The sequence below is a fragment of the Sinohyriopsis cumingii genome, chromosome 19, assembly GCF_028554795.1.
Source record: "Sinohyriopsis cumingii isolate HCF-2022 chromosome 19, ASM2855479v2, whole genome shotgun sequence".
NCBI lineage: Eukaryota > Metazoa > Mollusca > Bivalvia > Unionida > Unionidae > Sinohyriopsis > Sinohyriopsis cumingii.
In genome coordinates, this window is record NC_142979.1 from 17,029,099 (window position 1) to 17,048,022 (window position 18,924).

At 35.1% G+C, this 18,924-nt stretch overlaps 1 protein-coding gene across 1 annotated transcript; it reads right to left on the bottom strand.

Moving 5' to 3' along the window:
* Positions 1-230: 230 nt before the first annotated feature.
* Positions 231-18,706, bottom strand: LOC149775199 (uncharacterized). The gene is made up of 7 exons (XM_089943692.1): positions 18,617-18,706; positions 18,100-18,130; positions 16,253-16,432; positions 13,286-13,456; positions 11,194-11,310; positions 7,854-7,989; positions 231-1,840 (listed from the first exon to the last, which is right to left on the bottom strand). Exons 3-7 carry the CDS (start codon positions 16,403-16,405, stop codon positions 1,686-1,688), a joined length of 732 nt encoding a protein of 243 aa, XP_089799818.1. The 5' UTR covers positions 16,406-16,432; positions 18,100-18,130; positions 18,617-18,706; the 3' UTR covers positions 231-1,685.
* Between the last annotated feature and the right edge of the window lie 218 nt (positions 18,707-18,924).

Sequence of the window (18,924 nt, forward strand, 5' to 3'; positions counted from 1 at the left end):
AAGTGGCGATAACCGTAAAATAATTTTTATTTTTATTTTGGCATCCACATATAGGTACATATCAAATATAACAGCTAATTACCAACACATCTAGATTAGGATTAATGATACTAGGCTTTTAAAACGTGTAGCACCTGAAGTTTTGATTTTGAAATCTCTTAAAAAGATTAACTCCCAAGGGGTAAATAAGAAAACCTTGTTCAAAACAAAGATTTAAAACAAATGACAGATGAATTACAACAATTTTATTTCTGCATAATACAGACACACATCAAAGAGTACAGAGAATATACAGGCAACTTTTATTAGACATCATGTTCAGAGTCATTCATGAGTACATTTAACATCGTTAAATCTGCATTTCCTCCCAACATCTAAGACACTGTATATGTATGTTGTTTCTTGGTTAATTTACAGAGCTATTAGCAAAAATGTTACCACCGAAGGCAACCTTGATAGCAACTTTGTTATATATCTTGGTAAAGAAATGCAAATTTCTTTGTTTACCAGCAGAATTGCTCTGAAAACTTTCGGTCATGTTGTGTTGATTCTGATTCTTGTAATGGAGAGTTGTTTAATCCAGAAGGAAATGCATCTTCTTTGTATGCGATATATATAGGCTTAGACAACAGGATATGTTTATATATTTTACACAAAGAACTTCAAACCGACGCAAAGAAAATTAAAAGTCCGAGTAGTTTCGCTTCATTAATTATTTCTTTTTTTAATTTATTGGCCTCCTCCGTTGTGTATGCCAAGTTTGATTCAACTTTGAAAGATCATACCTCTCTTTCTTATTGTAGTGTTTACTGTTGAAGGTATCCCTAAAGTTAATTGAAAAATAAATGCTATATAATTGGTGTTCTCAAAAATATTTCCTTATAATTTTCATTAGAAGAATCCCGTCATTTTCCATGGTATATTCCGATCTATTCACAACATGCACATATGGCAATAATTGCAGTTTGAATGCTACATGAAGTCTTGACATTCAGTATTAGCAATTGGAAATTTCTCTCAAGAAAGAGTAAGAATCTAAGACTCATTCTTGTTTTAAATGTTTTATTTGTATTCATTATTATTTAGCATACGTGGTGGGACACACGTGCTCATAAATTATATAAAGCTGGCATCGTAATGTGTTTTCGATGTTAAAAGCGAACAGTAATCTACATAAACAAATGAATATGTGGTTGACAACAACATATATATAGAGAGAGTATATTAAAAGAAAAGAAAGAGTAATAATGAAGGTGGATCGCACCTCTATTGATATTAAGCTATGTAGACAATATGAATTCCGTAAGAAACTTAATCAAGTTCAAATCAATCAGACTTTTCACTGATCTCGTGATGTGACATTAAATGACAATTTAAGAAGTAAAAAAACTACTCTTTCAATGAAAATAATTAGAGGACGTTTCAATCAACGAACCCACAGTACACTTCTGTGCATTTTTTCTTTGTTCTAAAATAACTGAAGCAGGGGCTTTTGAATACATTTAATGTCTTGTTTAATTTAAATGATTGTCTTTTTTATTGTATTGCATATTAATTTCATTTGAATATCCTACATTATCATAAAAGAAATTACATTCTTTAACGAGATTATTTTAGTTTAGTATAATATTGATTAATTTCAGTTAAATATATTTGATATTGATTCTCATAACTGTAACTGATTTTTAGCAGCCACAAGAATTTACACAGTGATAGACATGACTCACGCAATGCTCGCCCCACCACCACCCAGCTTTCCCGGTGCAAACCCAACTACAAGATTGAACAAAATAATTGCAAGACCAGCAACCCCTTCTTTCAGCCATCCTCTTCGCGTATTCTGGAAATAAACAGATTTAAGACATCATTTAGAATAAGGAAAAGCTATTGTTTATTCAATTAATTTTGCGGTTATTCATTGCCCTAGTTTGTGAACAATAGTATTTTCATCGATGTTGTCTTGATTGAAATTGTTGGCCTATTTCCCTCCAGAATAACTAAAGTGTAGGGGTCTTTATAACCTGGATTAAAACCTGTAGTCCGGAAAATAAAAGTAGTCCTATTTTTCCACAGAATAATTGATGTTTGGGTTTTTTAAATTTTTGGCTTGCTGGAACCATTAAATTTTGGTACCAAGTGCAACATGCTGAATTCTCTGTATTTATTTACGGTGAAAGATACTTTCATCATATAACACTGGTCAACAGTGAAATCATTACTGACTTGAAAAGGCCCTAATCTGTAGTATTTTGGTGTGCCAAACACGAATATAACCGTGAAAAATTTGTATTGGCTCTCGTTTTGAAGATATTCATATACCTCATTTTCTATGTTTCACTGTGTAAATTTCTCCAGTAGGACTGCAGCAACATCCGGAATAATGATGTAACATTGCATAATACCATCATGCTCACATCATCCACAGTTGATTGCATCATTTTCTGATGCAATGCAATACTAATGCCATGCGGCTGCTGAAGTAAGTTGACGTCAGCAGTGTACTATACATGTGTAGGCCTATTATACTAATGCCAGGCGGCTGCTGAAGCTGACGTAAGCAGTGTACTATATAAAGCCCAATCAGATAGGTTCAGCATTTAAAATATTTTAGACGTTGTGCGAGACAGTTCAAGATACTGTTACATAAAGCTTATTATTTTATCCATTTACGTACAATAAAGAACAGTAATGCCTCGAAAGTGTGTTAATACCGCGGACAATTTTTGCTATATTTGTGGGGAAGTGACATTTGCCAACCAGAAGAAAAGTATCAATTCTCAAGTGAAGAAGGCATATCATCTTTACTTCGGATGCAAGGTTGGTGACCAAGACAAGCCTTGGGCTCCGCATATATGCTGTGCTACATGTACAACACAGCTTTCACAGTGGTTGAATTGCAAAAGGTCATCAATGCCGTTTGCAGTCCCAATGGTGTGGAGAGAGCCAAGCAACCACCTAAATGACTGTTACTTCTGCTTGGTTCCTCCTCTTTCCGGCGGAATAACGAAGCGAAAGAAGTCGAGAATAGTCTACCCAAACATTCCGTCTGCATTGAGACCAGTTCCACATGGTGAGGGACTTCCTATTCCAGAACCTCCAGCAGAATATTCTCTTGATTCATCTGACGAAGACAAAGGTGAGTCGACCTGTTCTTCTCATGGTCCATCAGCATGCAGTGATCCAGATTTTCACTGTGGTGCATCATCAACCCCACACAGAATAACACAGGAGGAACTAAATGACCTGATTCGTGATTTGGACTTATCAAAGAACAAGGCAGAATTGCTAGGATCAAGACTCCAACAATGGAATCTTCTAGAAGAAGATGTCACAATTACTGCATATCGAAAGCGCCACCAGCAATTGGAGCCTTTCTTCAGAAATGAAAGTAATCTGATATTCTGTTCCGATATTGAGGGCCTCATGAATGCTTTAAAAATCACTCATGACCCACAAGAATGGAGACTATTTGTGGACTCTTCGAAACTGAGTCTCAAGGCTGTGCTTTTGCACAATGGAAACATTCTTCCATCTATTCCAGTAGCGTATGCTGTCCACATGAAAGAGACATACGATAACTTAAGGCAGCTACTGAATTCCATTGAGTATAACAAGTACAGCTGGCACCTCTGTGGTGATTTGAAGGTAGTTGCCCTTTTAATGGGACTGCAGCAAGGATATACAAAATACATGTGTTTCTTATGCGAGTGGGATAGCCGAGCAAGGGAAATGCACTACATGAGGAAGGAATGGACTCACAGGCAGAATGTAGCCATTGGAGAGAAGAATATCCAACACCCAGCTCTGGTTGAGGCTCAGAAAATCTTGCTACCACCCCTTCACATCAAACTAGGTTTGATGAAGAACTTCGTGAAAGCCATTGACCGGACTTTGCCAGCATTCCGATACCTGCATGAAAAATTCCCTCGACTCAGCGAAGCAAAGATTAAAGAGGGAGTTTTTGTGGGTCCTCAGATTCGAGAGCTTTTCAAAGATGACCGGTTCAACAACTTGCTGGAAGGTGACGCGAAACAAGCATGGAATGCTTTTCGCCTAGTTTCTTCAAACTTCCTCGGAAATGTTAGGGCAGAAAACTATAAGGAACAAGTAGAAGACATGTTGATGAAGTATAAGAAACTTGGCTGCAATATGTCTCTAAAGATTCACTTCCTTCATTCCCATTTGGATTTCTTTCCTAGCAACTGTGGTATTGTTAGTGATGAACACGGCGAACGTTTTCATCAAGATATCGCAACAATGGAACAAAGATACCAGGGAAAATGGTCCACTACAATGCTGGCTGACTACTGCTGGACACTCCTCAGAGATGCTCCCGAACAGCTGTACAAGAGACAGGCGAAGAAATCTAAGATGTAGTCAATGACTTGATTTTTTATAGGTAGGCTATTACAGTTGACCTTTTACTATTGGAATGCATTTCGTTATGTCAACATTAATTTCTTGCAGATTACAAAAAAACTAGAGCCAATTTTGCAATTTGACTGTCATATTCGTGTTCAGCACATAAAAATTGATAAGAATTGACTAATTTTATTTCAGTAACATGACTTTTGTAAAAATTTGTTGTCCAGTGTAATCTGTCAGCAGTAATGACATCACCAAGTATTCTTGGTGAATTTCAAAGCATTAGTGAGCTCCAAGATGGTTTCTACTTGTTAATTAAGCTTCCTTGACCACAACTGTTTTTCTGTGACAACGACAAGGAACATTGCTGATGTTGCTGAGGAATATTGAAGTAAATACAATTAGATTAGTGGTGCAATTATAGGATTTACCCATATTAGACGATGTCATTCTGTTGTTAACGCATCTTTCTAAATGAATAGTATAGAGTCTAATTTCTATTTTCACATTTAATGATTATAAATGACTATTTATTTTAGAGGGCGTCCACAGATATGTCATTCATTTCATCTGATATGTTTCACACAGGGACATGTCGAGATAAATATTGTTTCATTTGAATGCATTTTATTTTAAATGTATAATATTTCATCAAATGACATTGTATTGTCTCCACAAAGGATATACCCCTACACACAAAAAATAATATTCCTCTTGTTTGAACCAAATTTTGGACAATGGCATTTAACATATACCTTTAAGATCAACGGGCAAATGAGGCTAAAATTGGAACTAAATATGTTTCACACTGCTAAAATGTGTAATATATATATATATATATATATATATATATATATATATATATATATATATATATATATATATATATATATATATATATATATATATATATATATATATATATATATACTGTAGACAATGCGTTAAGCACGACTTGTTTTATTAGCTACACTCTATATTCAACTGACTGCCAGTAGATTGGAGGGAATTTATCGGTGCCAATATGTGAAGTTGATTCTAAACCAAAAACATATCTAACAATTTTGTTTAGAATCGCTTGCAGTCTAAATTTAAGATTATCTGTGATAGACCTGAGTACCCGAACAAAGATGCATACTCAAAACGACACTGAAGGCACTCGACAGTAATTGACGGATATTAATAATTGACAATTCAGAGAAGAAATTTAACTCTGGCGTTAAACTTTTATATAATGGACACTTCCATCAGTTATATTGTTAAAATGTACTTATGTCGGCACATAGATATTAATGGGAGTTCTTTCTTTCGCAGAGTTGACCGCATCTTCGCATATAGTAATTTAACTGTTAATGTATTATTTTATTTTGTTCAAAAAAAGGATAAATTCAGTTTTGCCTAAATGGAGGGAAAATCTGGTACCAATAACAAATACTCTACCGGCTCAGTCCAGTTCTATGCGTAGATGTATGTCAATTTAATTGATATATCCATAAATGATTCAAAGGGCAATTAAAAACATAATGACGTAGATCTCTGTCAATTTAATTGATATATCCATAAATTAATCAAAGGGCAATTAAAAACATAATGACGTAGATGTCTGTCAATTTAATTGATATATCCATAAATTAATCAAAGGGCAATTAAAAACATAATGACGTAGATGTCTGTCAATTTAATTGATATATCCATAAATGAATCAAAGGGCAATTGAAAACATAATGACGTAGATGTCTGTCAATTTAATTAATATATCCATAAATGAATCAAAAGGCAATTAAAAACATAATGACGTAGATGTCTGTCAATTTAATTGATATATCCATAAATGACTCAAAGGGCAATTAAAAACATAATGACATAGATGTCTGTCAGTTTAATTGATATATCCATAAATGAATCAAACCTCAATTAAAAACATAATGACGTAGATGTCTGTCAATTTAATTGATATGTCCATAAATTAATCAAAGGGCAATTAAAAATATAATGACGTAGATGTCTGTCAATTTAATTGATATATCCATAAATGAATCAAAGGGCAATTAAAAACATAATGACGTAGATCTCTGTCAATTTAATTGATATATCCATAAATGAATCAAAGGGCAATTAAAAACATAATGACGTAGCTTGATGTCAACAGTTCCTACCACATAATTAACTGTAAAATATGGTGATGTCTGTGTAAACATGTTTTTGCTCTTCCGTAAATAAAAACCACATTTTCTTTACAATGGATTTTGTCATATATTTCATAATACGATATTGAAACGAATCGATGGGAGCACATTTTTTATATCCACAGTGGTGATACCACTTTTATCGCGACAATGGTGATATCTCTTTTGGAACTATTTAATTTGTCCCATTTAGGAAATTTGTGTGCCCTTATGTTTGTTATTCAAACTTTTATTTCCAGATTTAATCCTATTTCAGTTTTCTTCATCTTTGGCTTTCTGTCTCTGTCTCTATCCTTGTCTCTCTCTCTCTCATAAAAAGATGTAAAGATTATATATATATATATATATATATATATATATATATATATATATATATATATATATATATATATATGTTTACTGCATTTCTGTTTATGTCAGTTGCAGCCTCCAAAAATTTCTGTATTATACGCTATGTCTCATTGTTCAATTTCGTAGCACGTTTACTCTGTAGACTTTGTCCAAATAGTTATGTTATGCTGTAAATACATAGCATATGTTTGGTTCACTAATATCATTTATGTTCAATACAAAGTCACGAAAGTGGCCAGTATCAAACACAATGTTTGTCTTTGTTTTAATTATATACCTAACTACTTTGACTTTGTAATATCTGCACGACTGACATAGGGAGTCCTGTCTTTTCACTCTCTATCTTCCTTTCGACTCTGTCGATGTCGGAAAGAGTAGGCTAGTGTCTGCACATTTAATTTTACAATCTCATCCAAGATGTTAACAATACAGAACCCTGTGTGTTTTCATTCACTTTCCTTCTGACAATAACTTGTACGCCTCTTCTACTTGTGTAAGAACACATCGCACACACACACACGTATATATATATATATATATATATATATATATATATATATATATATATATATATATATATATATATATATATATATACTTGGAAAGGAACTCGAAACAACAAACTGTAGACTTCAAGTATTAACTTTAGACAGATTAGTTTTCCACTTTACAAATCGACAGTGAATAAAGAATCAAAAACCGTATAGGTAAACTCACAATCATAAAAAACTTCTTAAGATTCTACGCTTTGAAGTCTGTCGGATACAACCGCTCTGTGATGTTTCTATATTACTCAATGATACCAATGTTCACTCCATCTGTGTTAACAAAACTAAAACCTATTCCCCGTGCTCTATAATGTTCTCCGAGTATAACTCCAAGAACTACACAACTGTTAGCATCTTGATTCCCGAAATTAATGAAACTGACATTAGTGCATTTGCTATTTACCGTTTAAATCTCTTTGTTTCACAGAGACCGTGATCATCTCAAAAACGGATTTTCCCGTGCATCCATCTATGCCCTTTATCTTTGACAGACGCTCACTGTCTGTGATTTCTGGACCAAGTTGATAATTCACGTCGACCTGCATAACACAGCATCAAAGTCAATATAGATCAGAAGATAGAAATACATTTCCTTTAAATACCAAAGTTAATATAGCTTAGAAGATAGATATAAATTTATTTTACATCCTCATTTGTTAAAACACTTGGGTGATATCAAGAGCTCGAATATCGAGTTTCCGGAAAGTCACAATAAAATGAGGAAACAATACAAAGTACTCACGGTTAGACTGATTGAAGCTGTAATATTAACCAAGGTAGCTACTTTAGACTACTTATATATATATATATATATATATATATATATATATATATATATATATATATATATATATATATATATATATATACAGCCACCATTTTGTATACACCTTCCACGCGTTCTAACATTTATAACAGAAATGGAATTCAAAGCAAAGTTACGAGAGTTTAATTTGATGCATCTAACACTGGAAGATACAAGACAATACGAGTATGAAAATGGAGCTATAAGCCATGAGTGAATCTCTCCAGTGTTGCTCACTACAATTCAATCGGCAAAGCCTTAAAGAAATGAACTTGTCTTAGTTAAACAAAGTTAAGAGAAAATGATTTTTTAAGAACCACAACTCCTCTGAATGATGACGTGGAATGCAAGAAAGTAAACCTCTTTATGATCTTAGACTATACTAGAATCTTCTGGTTGAATTCCTGCGTTAGTATCAATCTCGATGCTTTTCATCCTTCCAGTCTGTATTTAATGTTAATCTCGACACTTTCGATCTTCCATTCTATTTTTAGTGTCAGTCTTGACACTTTCATCCTTCTAGTCTAGATTTAGTGTAGATCTCACACTTTCATCCCTCTAGTCTATATTTAGTGTCGATCTCACACTTTCAACCTTCTAGTCTATTTTTAGTGTCAGTCTTGACACTTTCATCCTTCTAGTCTAGTCGCTGACCCTAAAGAGGTGAAAGTACGCCTGCACTGGATTAGAGAACTTGGGAAGAGGTTGAGCTTATCTCCATACTTACTTCCCAAATCGGGGCCCCGAGTGGCCGAGTGGTCTAAAGCGCTCTCCGTTACGGATCACTGCCATTTCACCTCTGTCTGCGTTGGTTCGAGTCTCGGATTCGGCTAATGTGGGTATGTGAGAATGCTTGCCAGTAGCTTCTCGTGGGTCGGTGGTTCTTTCCCGGGTTTTCCAGGGTTCTTCCTCCGCCATTAATACTGGCCGCCATGATAAGCCTATCGTGTGCTGAAAAATGGCGTTAAACTTTATAACAACAACAACAGCAACTTCCCAAATCTAGAAGTTAGAGTACACCTTTTAGGCTCCTCCTTGTAATTTTTTTTTTTTTCTGAATTAGGCGAATTAAAGTGGTCTCATCATCCGAGGAAATTTCAGCCGCTCACTGTACAAGATATACTTACATCAAAGTAAATGTTTAAATGTTTGATCCACAGAAGGCAAATTCGGCGCGAAAATGCAAATAATTAAAAGGAAATGTATTCTTGACCTGACTGATCGATTTCCTTCCTTTACATATGAAAATTAAGACTGAGGGACATTATTATCTCTTTGATTTCAACGAACTAATGAGGTTGTTGTAATCCAGTATGTTTATCCGTCCGTATGCCATATCTACGTGCAAACTCCTCCTATATCACTACAGCTAGATACATGAAGCTTGAGCCTATAATAGTTGTGTGGCTGAAGTCTGTGCAAACGCCTTTACAACTTTGATCTCTTCTATCAGGTGTCTTACATATCTAATAGTGTTGGTACCTACCACTACCCACTCCCCCGGTAAATAAAATTAGACCCTAGTGACATAAGACAAATATACTGAGATCCCCACCCTTTACCCATGATGAAACAAATTTATACATGCATCTGATACTGATCCTGGGGTCCATCTGTATCCATAAGGACTTGGCCTCTTGCTCAAAACTTGGAAACTGCTAAGATCTCTGACATGTACATAAATAGTCACTTAATGAGTATGGCAATATAAATGTAAAATACAACGTGGTTTGGCCCATGTATCAATTCTTACCGCCCAAATGAATCTGCTTGGAAAATATTGGCACCTGAACTCTATAACCATGTAATAAATTCAAAGCATGACAAAACAAATACGTATCCACAACTAATATTAACTCCTGGGCAAGTCTTTCACACTATTATACCTGTTCAAGTGTGTTAGACTTCGTGATGGGTTTCAAAACGATCAAGACCCGAGATATGTGTTTTACAAACACAGAATTCTATTTATATCCTTATTGGAATAGACAAAGTGTATGGTCATATAATTCTACCTATATCCTTATTGGATAGACATAGTGTATGGTCACATAATTCTGTTTATATCGTTATTCGGATAGACATAGTGTTTGGTCACAGAATTCTATTTATATCATTATTGGGATAGACATAGCGTATGGTCAAGAATTCTACCTATATCATTATTAGGATAGAGTTAGTTTATATTACAGCAGGTATATAATACTAGTTATAACAATAATAATATAAATTACTGGTCAAATGCATCTACGTTTTTGTGAATGCATCTTGAAATGAGCAGTATCTCCCATCATGACCTGGATTTGTTCTTCCGACGGCAACTGACCGTTATATGATGACTGAGAACACTAAATATATAAATTACATGTGACCAGAAGTTTTTTTCTTTGACGTTTACAAGTACTGAACAATTAGATATGACAATCAAAGTTAAAGAAACAATTCCACATTTTTGGCATGCATACCTTCATCTATTGTAAAGTTCGTCAAGAACTGTGCTACAGTGTTGAAATGATAAAGAGAATAAGGGTACGTTCTGGTTTCCGTCAAAAAGGATGCATGAACTAAATTTGTTATTAATATTTCAGAATCTTTCAAAGGATTCGTATCTTGATAATTTGTCTGAGAGTAATGCATTTTTGCATAAGACAGATTATCCAAATGTTGCTTTTTACAATATTCTCCATAACAATTTCATATGGTAAACACTCGTGAGTTGAACATGTATCCAAGTATTTCTATGTCGAGACTCTTCCAAAAATTATACTGCATTGTATATAAATCCAATGTCATTAAAGAAAATTAAAAGCTGATTATAAGAATACTGAGTCATTAAAATCATAATAATTCAATTTTTTGGGTGAAATCCATCATGCAATCACGCTCATCTAATATCCCATATGTAATATGTAAAAACTAAGTATAGTGTAACGAATACCTCTCCTTCGGTGCCATTCCCTTTACAGTTTTTTTGATATATTATGTCATTCATCTTGCGCCAGTAGCAGTTGCCTCCAGCTTTGTCATCGCCTTTATCCATGATCAGCTCATATTTCTGTATTGTATAAAATGAAGAGAATATTGAGCTGAAACTGCTGTCATTTATAAGGAGTATTGCTTTTGAAGTATTAGAGTATTTGACTTTTTGACGAATTCATATGTTTGCATAATGTTACAAGAAATGGAAAATCCCTTGCAAATGTATAGGGTGGTGTGCACCTTTATTATCGATTTTTCGTTGAATCTCGATCCCCGATTATTACACGGAACACTATGGGATAAATGTACCCTGTCAGTAATTGTTCATTAAAGTAGAATAAGTGTTTAATAATTCCCTAAATTTGCGCAGGTTCGAGATCACAGACCCTTGCAATCAAATAAGAGAAGAAAAAGGTACGTAGGTGCATAAATTGCGTTCAGTATGACCTACTTACTGAGATGACAACGGTTTTTCGGCAAAATAATGCTCGCGCAGCCGAATACGGCAGGTCACAAACGATTAAGGATTATCCAAGGTCTCCTTTGATTTTCTTAAACTTTTTCAGTTACAAGACTGTTTTTGCTATTATTAAAATTGAATAATGATATTTCCTTCCTATTAGTTTCTAGGCAACAGAGCTTAAAACCAATCCAATTTCCCCCTCATTTCATGGCGCAACGACGCATGTATGTAACAATCGATGACATACCAATAACGTAATAAATTAATAATTACGTCAAGCTTTAGGTTTACAAAATCGAAAATACGGATAATCAATAACAAGTACTGAGAACATATTTCCTTGAAACGAGTGAATAACGGATATGTTTCATCGAGTATTTTCACGAGTGAGTAATGGATATGTTTCATCGAGTGTTTTCACAAGAGAATAACGGACATGTTTCATCGAATGTTTTTACGAGTGAATAGCGGATGTTTCATCGAGTGCTTTCACGACTCAATAACCGATATGTTTCATCGAGTATTTTCACGAGTGAGTAATGGATATGTTTCATCGAGTGTTTTCACAAGAGAATAACGGACATGTTTCATCGAATGTTTTTACGAGTGAATAGCGGATGTTTCATCGAGTGCTTTCACGACTCAATAACCGATATGTTTCATCGAGTGTTTTCACGAGTGTCAAAACCACTCTTACTGAATCCCGCGCGAGGTCAGCGAAGCCATGAGTGAAATAACTGAAGTTTTCATCCACCCGATAAATACTGTTTATATTCTGTTGTGTTTTGTGAATTTTCGCACACAAAATAAAAACACTTACATAATTCTCCTTCCAAATTCAAAGTAAAATAGCACATTAAGAAGAGAAAAGAAGTTTCACCTTGACGGATTTGAACTCGTTTTGTCTTCAACCTGGAGCGACCATACTTACCACAAGACTACACGGGCGTCAAAGAAAAACTTCAGATTTGTTGTTCATAAAGTTATCAGCGTCTATTGACGAGCGGTAAGGAAATATCAATATATTTCGCCACACTGAATTATCAAGCTTACTTTCATCAGAAAATCAAGTGATTCGTAAACATTAATAATCTCAAAAAGGCAAATTAATAGGAAACGAAAAATGAAATAAAGTTGTGAATAAGTGAATCGAAAACGAAAAAGGTTCAACATATGAACTTTAAGCAATGCATTAAATGATTAGTAAGATTCTTATTATATCACACGTTTTGCTAATAGATCAAACATTTTAAGATAACAGAAAATTCAGATCAGTATTTTAACACGATAATAAAATAAATGCTTACTGTTTATATGATTTACATATTGTATGTGGTGATATATGAGAGAGTGGGTGGGATTTTTGGATATTTGACCGCTAAGCTTCCGTACAAATAAACACAAACTGAAAACTAAACACAGGAAACACTATATTAAGTGGTACATTCACTGTGCAGTAACTGGATGTGAAATTTATACAAATATAGTTTCGGAAAATGTGTTACTTTTTAATTCGTTTAAAAATCAATGAACACTAAAATATATCCAGATTCATTTATTAATTGTAAAATGATAAATAACGTATTACGTTTTCACAATCTTGGATGATCTTCTCCGTTATTTCGCCGTTCACCATAACGCTATTTTCGTTCACTCCATCAGGTTTCTTTTTAAAGGAAACTTCAGGTTTATTTTCTTCATCATTTGTATCTTCTTGTTTGGTTCCTCCAGAGCCATCGGCATTTGTGTCATCAGACATCTAAGGAAATTGATTACGTATTAAAATTATTATTTTAGATTACGATTACCTAAGGTTGTATGAAGCTGAAAAATTCTTTTTATTTAAAATCTAACCCTATACAAACTATGAAACTGCAGAGCGCCACCTAAACCAACTTATTTAATTAATGTTTTTCTGAGCAATCATTGCTAGACGATATTTCCACTACTCTGCCCTCTATACCTCTTCCTGACATTGCTCTTAATAACCCTCCCCTCTATACCTCATGCTGACAGTGGCCTTAATAACCCTGCCATCTATACCACTTCCTGACATTGACCTTAATACCCTTGCCATCTATACCTCATCCTGACATTAGTCTTAATAACCCCGCGCTCTATACCTTATCCTGACATTGACCTTAATACCCCAGCCATCTATACCTTTTACTGACATTGCCCTTAATAACCGTGCCTTCTATACCTTTTCCTGACACTGGCCTTAACAATACTGCCCTCTATACCTCTTCCTGACGTTAGCCTGCCTTAATAACCCTGCCCTCTACATCTTCCTGACATTGATCTTAATAACCCAGCCCTCTACACTGCTTCCTGACATTGACGTTAATAACCCTGCCCTCTATACCTCTTCCTGACATTGGCGTTAATAACCCTGTCTTCTATACCTCTTCCTGACATTGATCTTAATAACAATTCCCTCTACACTGCTTCCTGACATTTACGTTAATAACCCTTCCCTCTACATTGCTTCTTGACATTGACGTTAATAACCCTATCCTCTATACATCTTCCAGACATTGACGTTAATAACCTTCCCTCTGTACATCTTCCTGACATTGACGTTGATAACCCTGCCCTCTATACATCTTCCTGACATTGACGTTAATAACCCTGCCCTCTATACATCTCCCTGACATTGACGTTAATAACACTGCCGTTTATACCTCTTCCTGACAGCAGCATTAATGATAACAGAAGATTTTCTTTCAAAATCTCAACATTAGCAAGGTAAGTGGCCCTGATGAGACCCATCTTAGGTTACTTTCAAAATATCAACATTAGCAAGGCAAGTGGTCCTGATGAAACCCATCCTAAGCTACTTTCAAAATATCAAAATTAGCAAGGCAAGTGGTCCTGATGAGACTACTTTAAACATATGTACTCACCTATTATCGTGACATTTATCAAAACTATTCAAAACATCCCAACAAGCTTGATATTTTCGAACAGTGTGGAAGGAGGCCAATTTTACTCTTAGTGATAAAAAGGGACCAAAATGGTGTTCAAATTACAGACGTATTTCCTTATTAAGCTGTGTGGGTTACGTACATTTTCTTATTTCTTTTTAAAAAAAGTGTCTTCAAACGTGTATATAACAATCGTGCACCTAATAGCATAGTTAGCCATCTTCAATCTGGTTTCACTCCAGAAGACTATGTTCCTTTTCAACTGTATGATACGGACGCTACTTTCTGAAAGACGGTGGGCAAAGACAGTAATTTGAGTGACATTTTGTGATATTAGCAAGGTCTTCGACAAAGTCTGGTACAAAGGTTTGATTCATAAGCTATAACTTACTGGAGTTGGTGGTGGACTTCGTTCATGGTTTAAAACTAATCTCTAAAACATCCTGCAAAATGTTGCCATAGAAGGTCGTTCTTCATACCAACAACATATCAGCGCTGGTGTGCTCCGTGGATCTATACTTTGACCACTGCTACACATTTGTTGTGGACAAAATTGGAAAGACTTTCTGCAAAGCGCTACATACACAGAATGATATTTTGACATGACTCCTGGATACCTGCATGCTTTGGTTCTGTCAAGTGTCCAACGGCTAGGTAATATACAACTTCTTGATAGAACAAATCCACAAACACTCTTCATCACGACAACGCTACACGAACGTTCAATTTTACCAAGAATTACTTCGGCATGGAACCTTCATATGGAAGATAGAAACAACCCTTTCGTTGCACTCTTTTGAACCACAGTCTCGGATTCGGCTAATGTGGGTATGTGAGAAAGCTTGCCAGTTGCTTCTCGTAGGTCGGTGGTTCTTTCCGGGGGTTTTCCCGGGTTCTTCCTCCACCATTTATACTGGCTACCATGTATAGCCTATTGTGTGCTGAAAAATGGCGTTAAACCCTACAACAACAACAACAAAAACAACAACAACAAGTCCTAGCTCGAAACGAGGTCACGCTTAAAACGGCAACTCTGTTAGTAGTTAAGTAGTCGTCACGAAATAAGATTCGCTACTTATAATCGTAATTACACGACTATTTTATGTGTGCTTAATAAAATTATTAATTCGATGTGTTTAATTTAGATACTGTTAATGTTATGTTTAGAATACTTTACTTTGATATCATGTTGACATTTTTGCAGCAAAGCTCTCCGAATAAAAATATAAAAAATTGATAACTATTCAAAATATGTTAGATTCGTTAAACCTTTGAACGAAATGCAAGAATGTTTTCTAAAACACTGATATTCCTTACCTTGAAACAAGGAACATATACACACAATTTCCATAGGTATTAAATTCATAATATATTCATGAACACACATTATCATCTCTGTTAATGTCACGATGTATGCAGATAGATAAATAAACAGATCAGTCGATGAAAGGACTGGTACTCTATTCGTATTTTCCCTTGGGGTCAGAAACATAATTTATGCGTAAATTTCGAATATTAAGATTTTATTCATGTCTGTTTTCATATTACCGGAAGACGAAGTTCAAAAGGGTTGGAGGGAAAACAAAATTAACAAAAGCGAAACGTATGAAAAGGTTAGTTTTAAATACCTTTCGCCTTTCTTTCTCGGCTTTCAGAAGCTTCCGCAGTAATTCTCCCATGTCATCCATCCCATTGTTTTCCTCGTCCTTGCTGCATACTAGCGGTAATACCATCAGGAAAATAGAAAGCCACATGTAGGGAAGCTGGAGACGACGAGCCATTTCCAACCACAAACTTCGTTTGGATACCTGAATAGTGAATACATGATCAAGTAAGTATAAACACGCATTTGTAATTTCTCTACGCATTGATCACTTACCTGCAAGGGCCATATAAATATTTTAAAGGGCATACTCTTCATCATGGATTTCACCCCGTTGCAGTGCCCCGATTGATAACTGATCTATTAACCTGCAATTCGCATATTGTATTTGTATATGTGTATTCGTACTAAAAGTAAGCACGTGTTAACATTTTTCATTATAATAGAACTTTCATTGATGATAATTTTTTCGGCCCTATCTGTTTGCCAAGGAAGAGGTGTGGGTGGGTGGGTGGGGGGGGGGGCAGGAGCTTGATGGAGGCATCAGCATTTGGTCATGTCCATTCGTTTATCGCGAGAAGCTTGTTAGATAGATTGATAAAAACGTTACTCAACACCAACACGCGCGCGCGTGTGTGTGTGTGTGTGTGTGTGTGTGTGTGATATCTAGATTTTTAACATAGCTTTAACAATTTTCCAGTCATATCGCTACGATGTCTGCAGTGTGGCAGTTTAAAGTGATGTCTAGCACTGGGACATCATGCCGCAGACACGTAACATGATGTCCCACCCAGTCACATTATCCTGACACCAGGCCGACCAGTCCTAACACTAACCTCTTAATGCTGATCTGCAAGCAAGGCAGCTGTTAGTGCCATTTTTAGAAGTTTTTGGTATGACTCGGCGGGGGTTCAAACCCACGACCTCCGCTTCGGGGGCGTACGCCCTAAACACTAGACCACCGGAGCGGTCACCAACACATTAAATTTTGCTAGCATATTTGCATCCAAATTGCAGCAATTTTCCAAGCTTTTTAACGCATTTGTTACCTTTCTGAACTTGGACTTTTTTTAAAACAAATATCTTGTTAAAACAGTCAAGCCAACACCACTTAAGACAAAGAAATTAAATCTTGTAAGCATATGTATATGCATATGACAATGACATGATCATATATTTCCATGCTTCTAAAGCAGTTTTCACATTTTTCTAAAGTTTTGAACTTCTTAAACCTATACTGTTTGGGTATAGCGTTTAACAAAAACATAGTTTTGATTATCACTGTTTACATTGTCTAATGTCGACACTATATGCACACAAAACAAATTTCACTACTTGCAATAAAACTCACATTCCGTGAATAACACTTGGTGAAACTCATATTTGAAGATGCTCCGATTGAACGAGACGATTAAGGAATAATAATCTCGATTTACGTTGATCCAGAATTGATTATCCGTTGACACCCACCCCCACCCACCCCCAAAAAAAGAGTGAGAAGATGCATGTGTTAAAAACTAAGAAGTACAATAACGGCTCTTTAGACCCGAAACCAAACAACATAATCTGTGTATATGGCTAGACTAACCAGTGCAAATTGTCCTAACTTCTACCTCTCCACATTCCACGATGTATATGTGTTAAAAATTTTAATCTTTGTTTTAAATTGTTGAAAAAGAATGCTCAGGTGATTTCGGAAATTTTGTTCGCTATTAAAGTTGTACAATATCTTGCAACGAAAGACGGTAGTCACGTGATGAAAGAAGGCGATATCAACTACCAGTGATACACACTGGAAAACAAGATCTATGAAATGTATAATCCGAGTTTGTCTGCAGAAAAACATGAAAGTATATAATGAGTTTACGATACCTTGATATTAGACCCTTTTCAACAGCGAAAACTGAAAAGAAATAAAATTAATACTTACAGATAGAATTGGATGTTTGGATACGTATATTATAATATCAAGTTATAAATTCTCGAGACTTTCTGAGTAACCATTCATGTGACACTAATGACGGTCTCTGAGAAAAATGTTTTAAATATACATATATATAAATTAACATTTAACAGCATTACTATTTATTACCAGGAAATTCTTTTATTTCATAACGTCACTGTAAAAGACTTATGAATTATTCATTTTGAAAAATTACACTCGCAAAGATGCTCCAGCATTAAGGTTATATATATATATATATATATATAGAGAGAGAGAGAGAGAGAGAGAGAGAGAGAGAGAAGACAACACATAATAATTTTCACCCTGAATGCTATTATAAATGAGCCATGACAAAAATAATCCGTACATTTTATATTATATATGGTATTTTAAGACAAAGCCATTTACTTTTAAAAAACATGAAAGACGAATATTTCAACTTACCTGGTCGCGACGTTTGTCTTCCTTACAGCCTGACGCCTCGGAGGGTGTGTGATTAAGTTTGACATCAGTATGTACTAATTTATAGGAGACTAGCTCGCAAGTAATTGGAAGCCGGACCAATCAGATTATCCTCTTCGAAACGCCCCCCTATTTTTTGCTGAAGCAAATAATTTCTTAGAGGTCAAGGTTCTCGTAGATGAAACTGGGGTATATGATTTGTATGATATGTATCCTACATAAATAATTGTTTTATTAAATTAACATATTCAACTCTCTATATAAAAATTATGTCCAAGACGATAACGCTG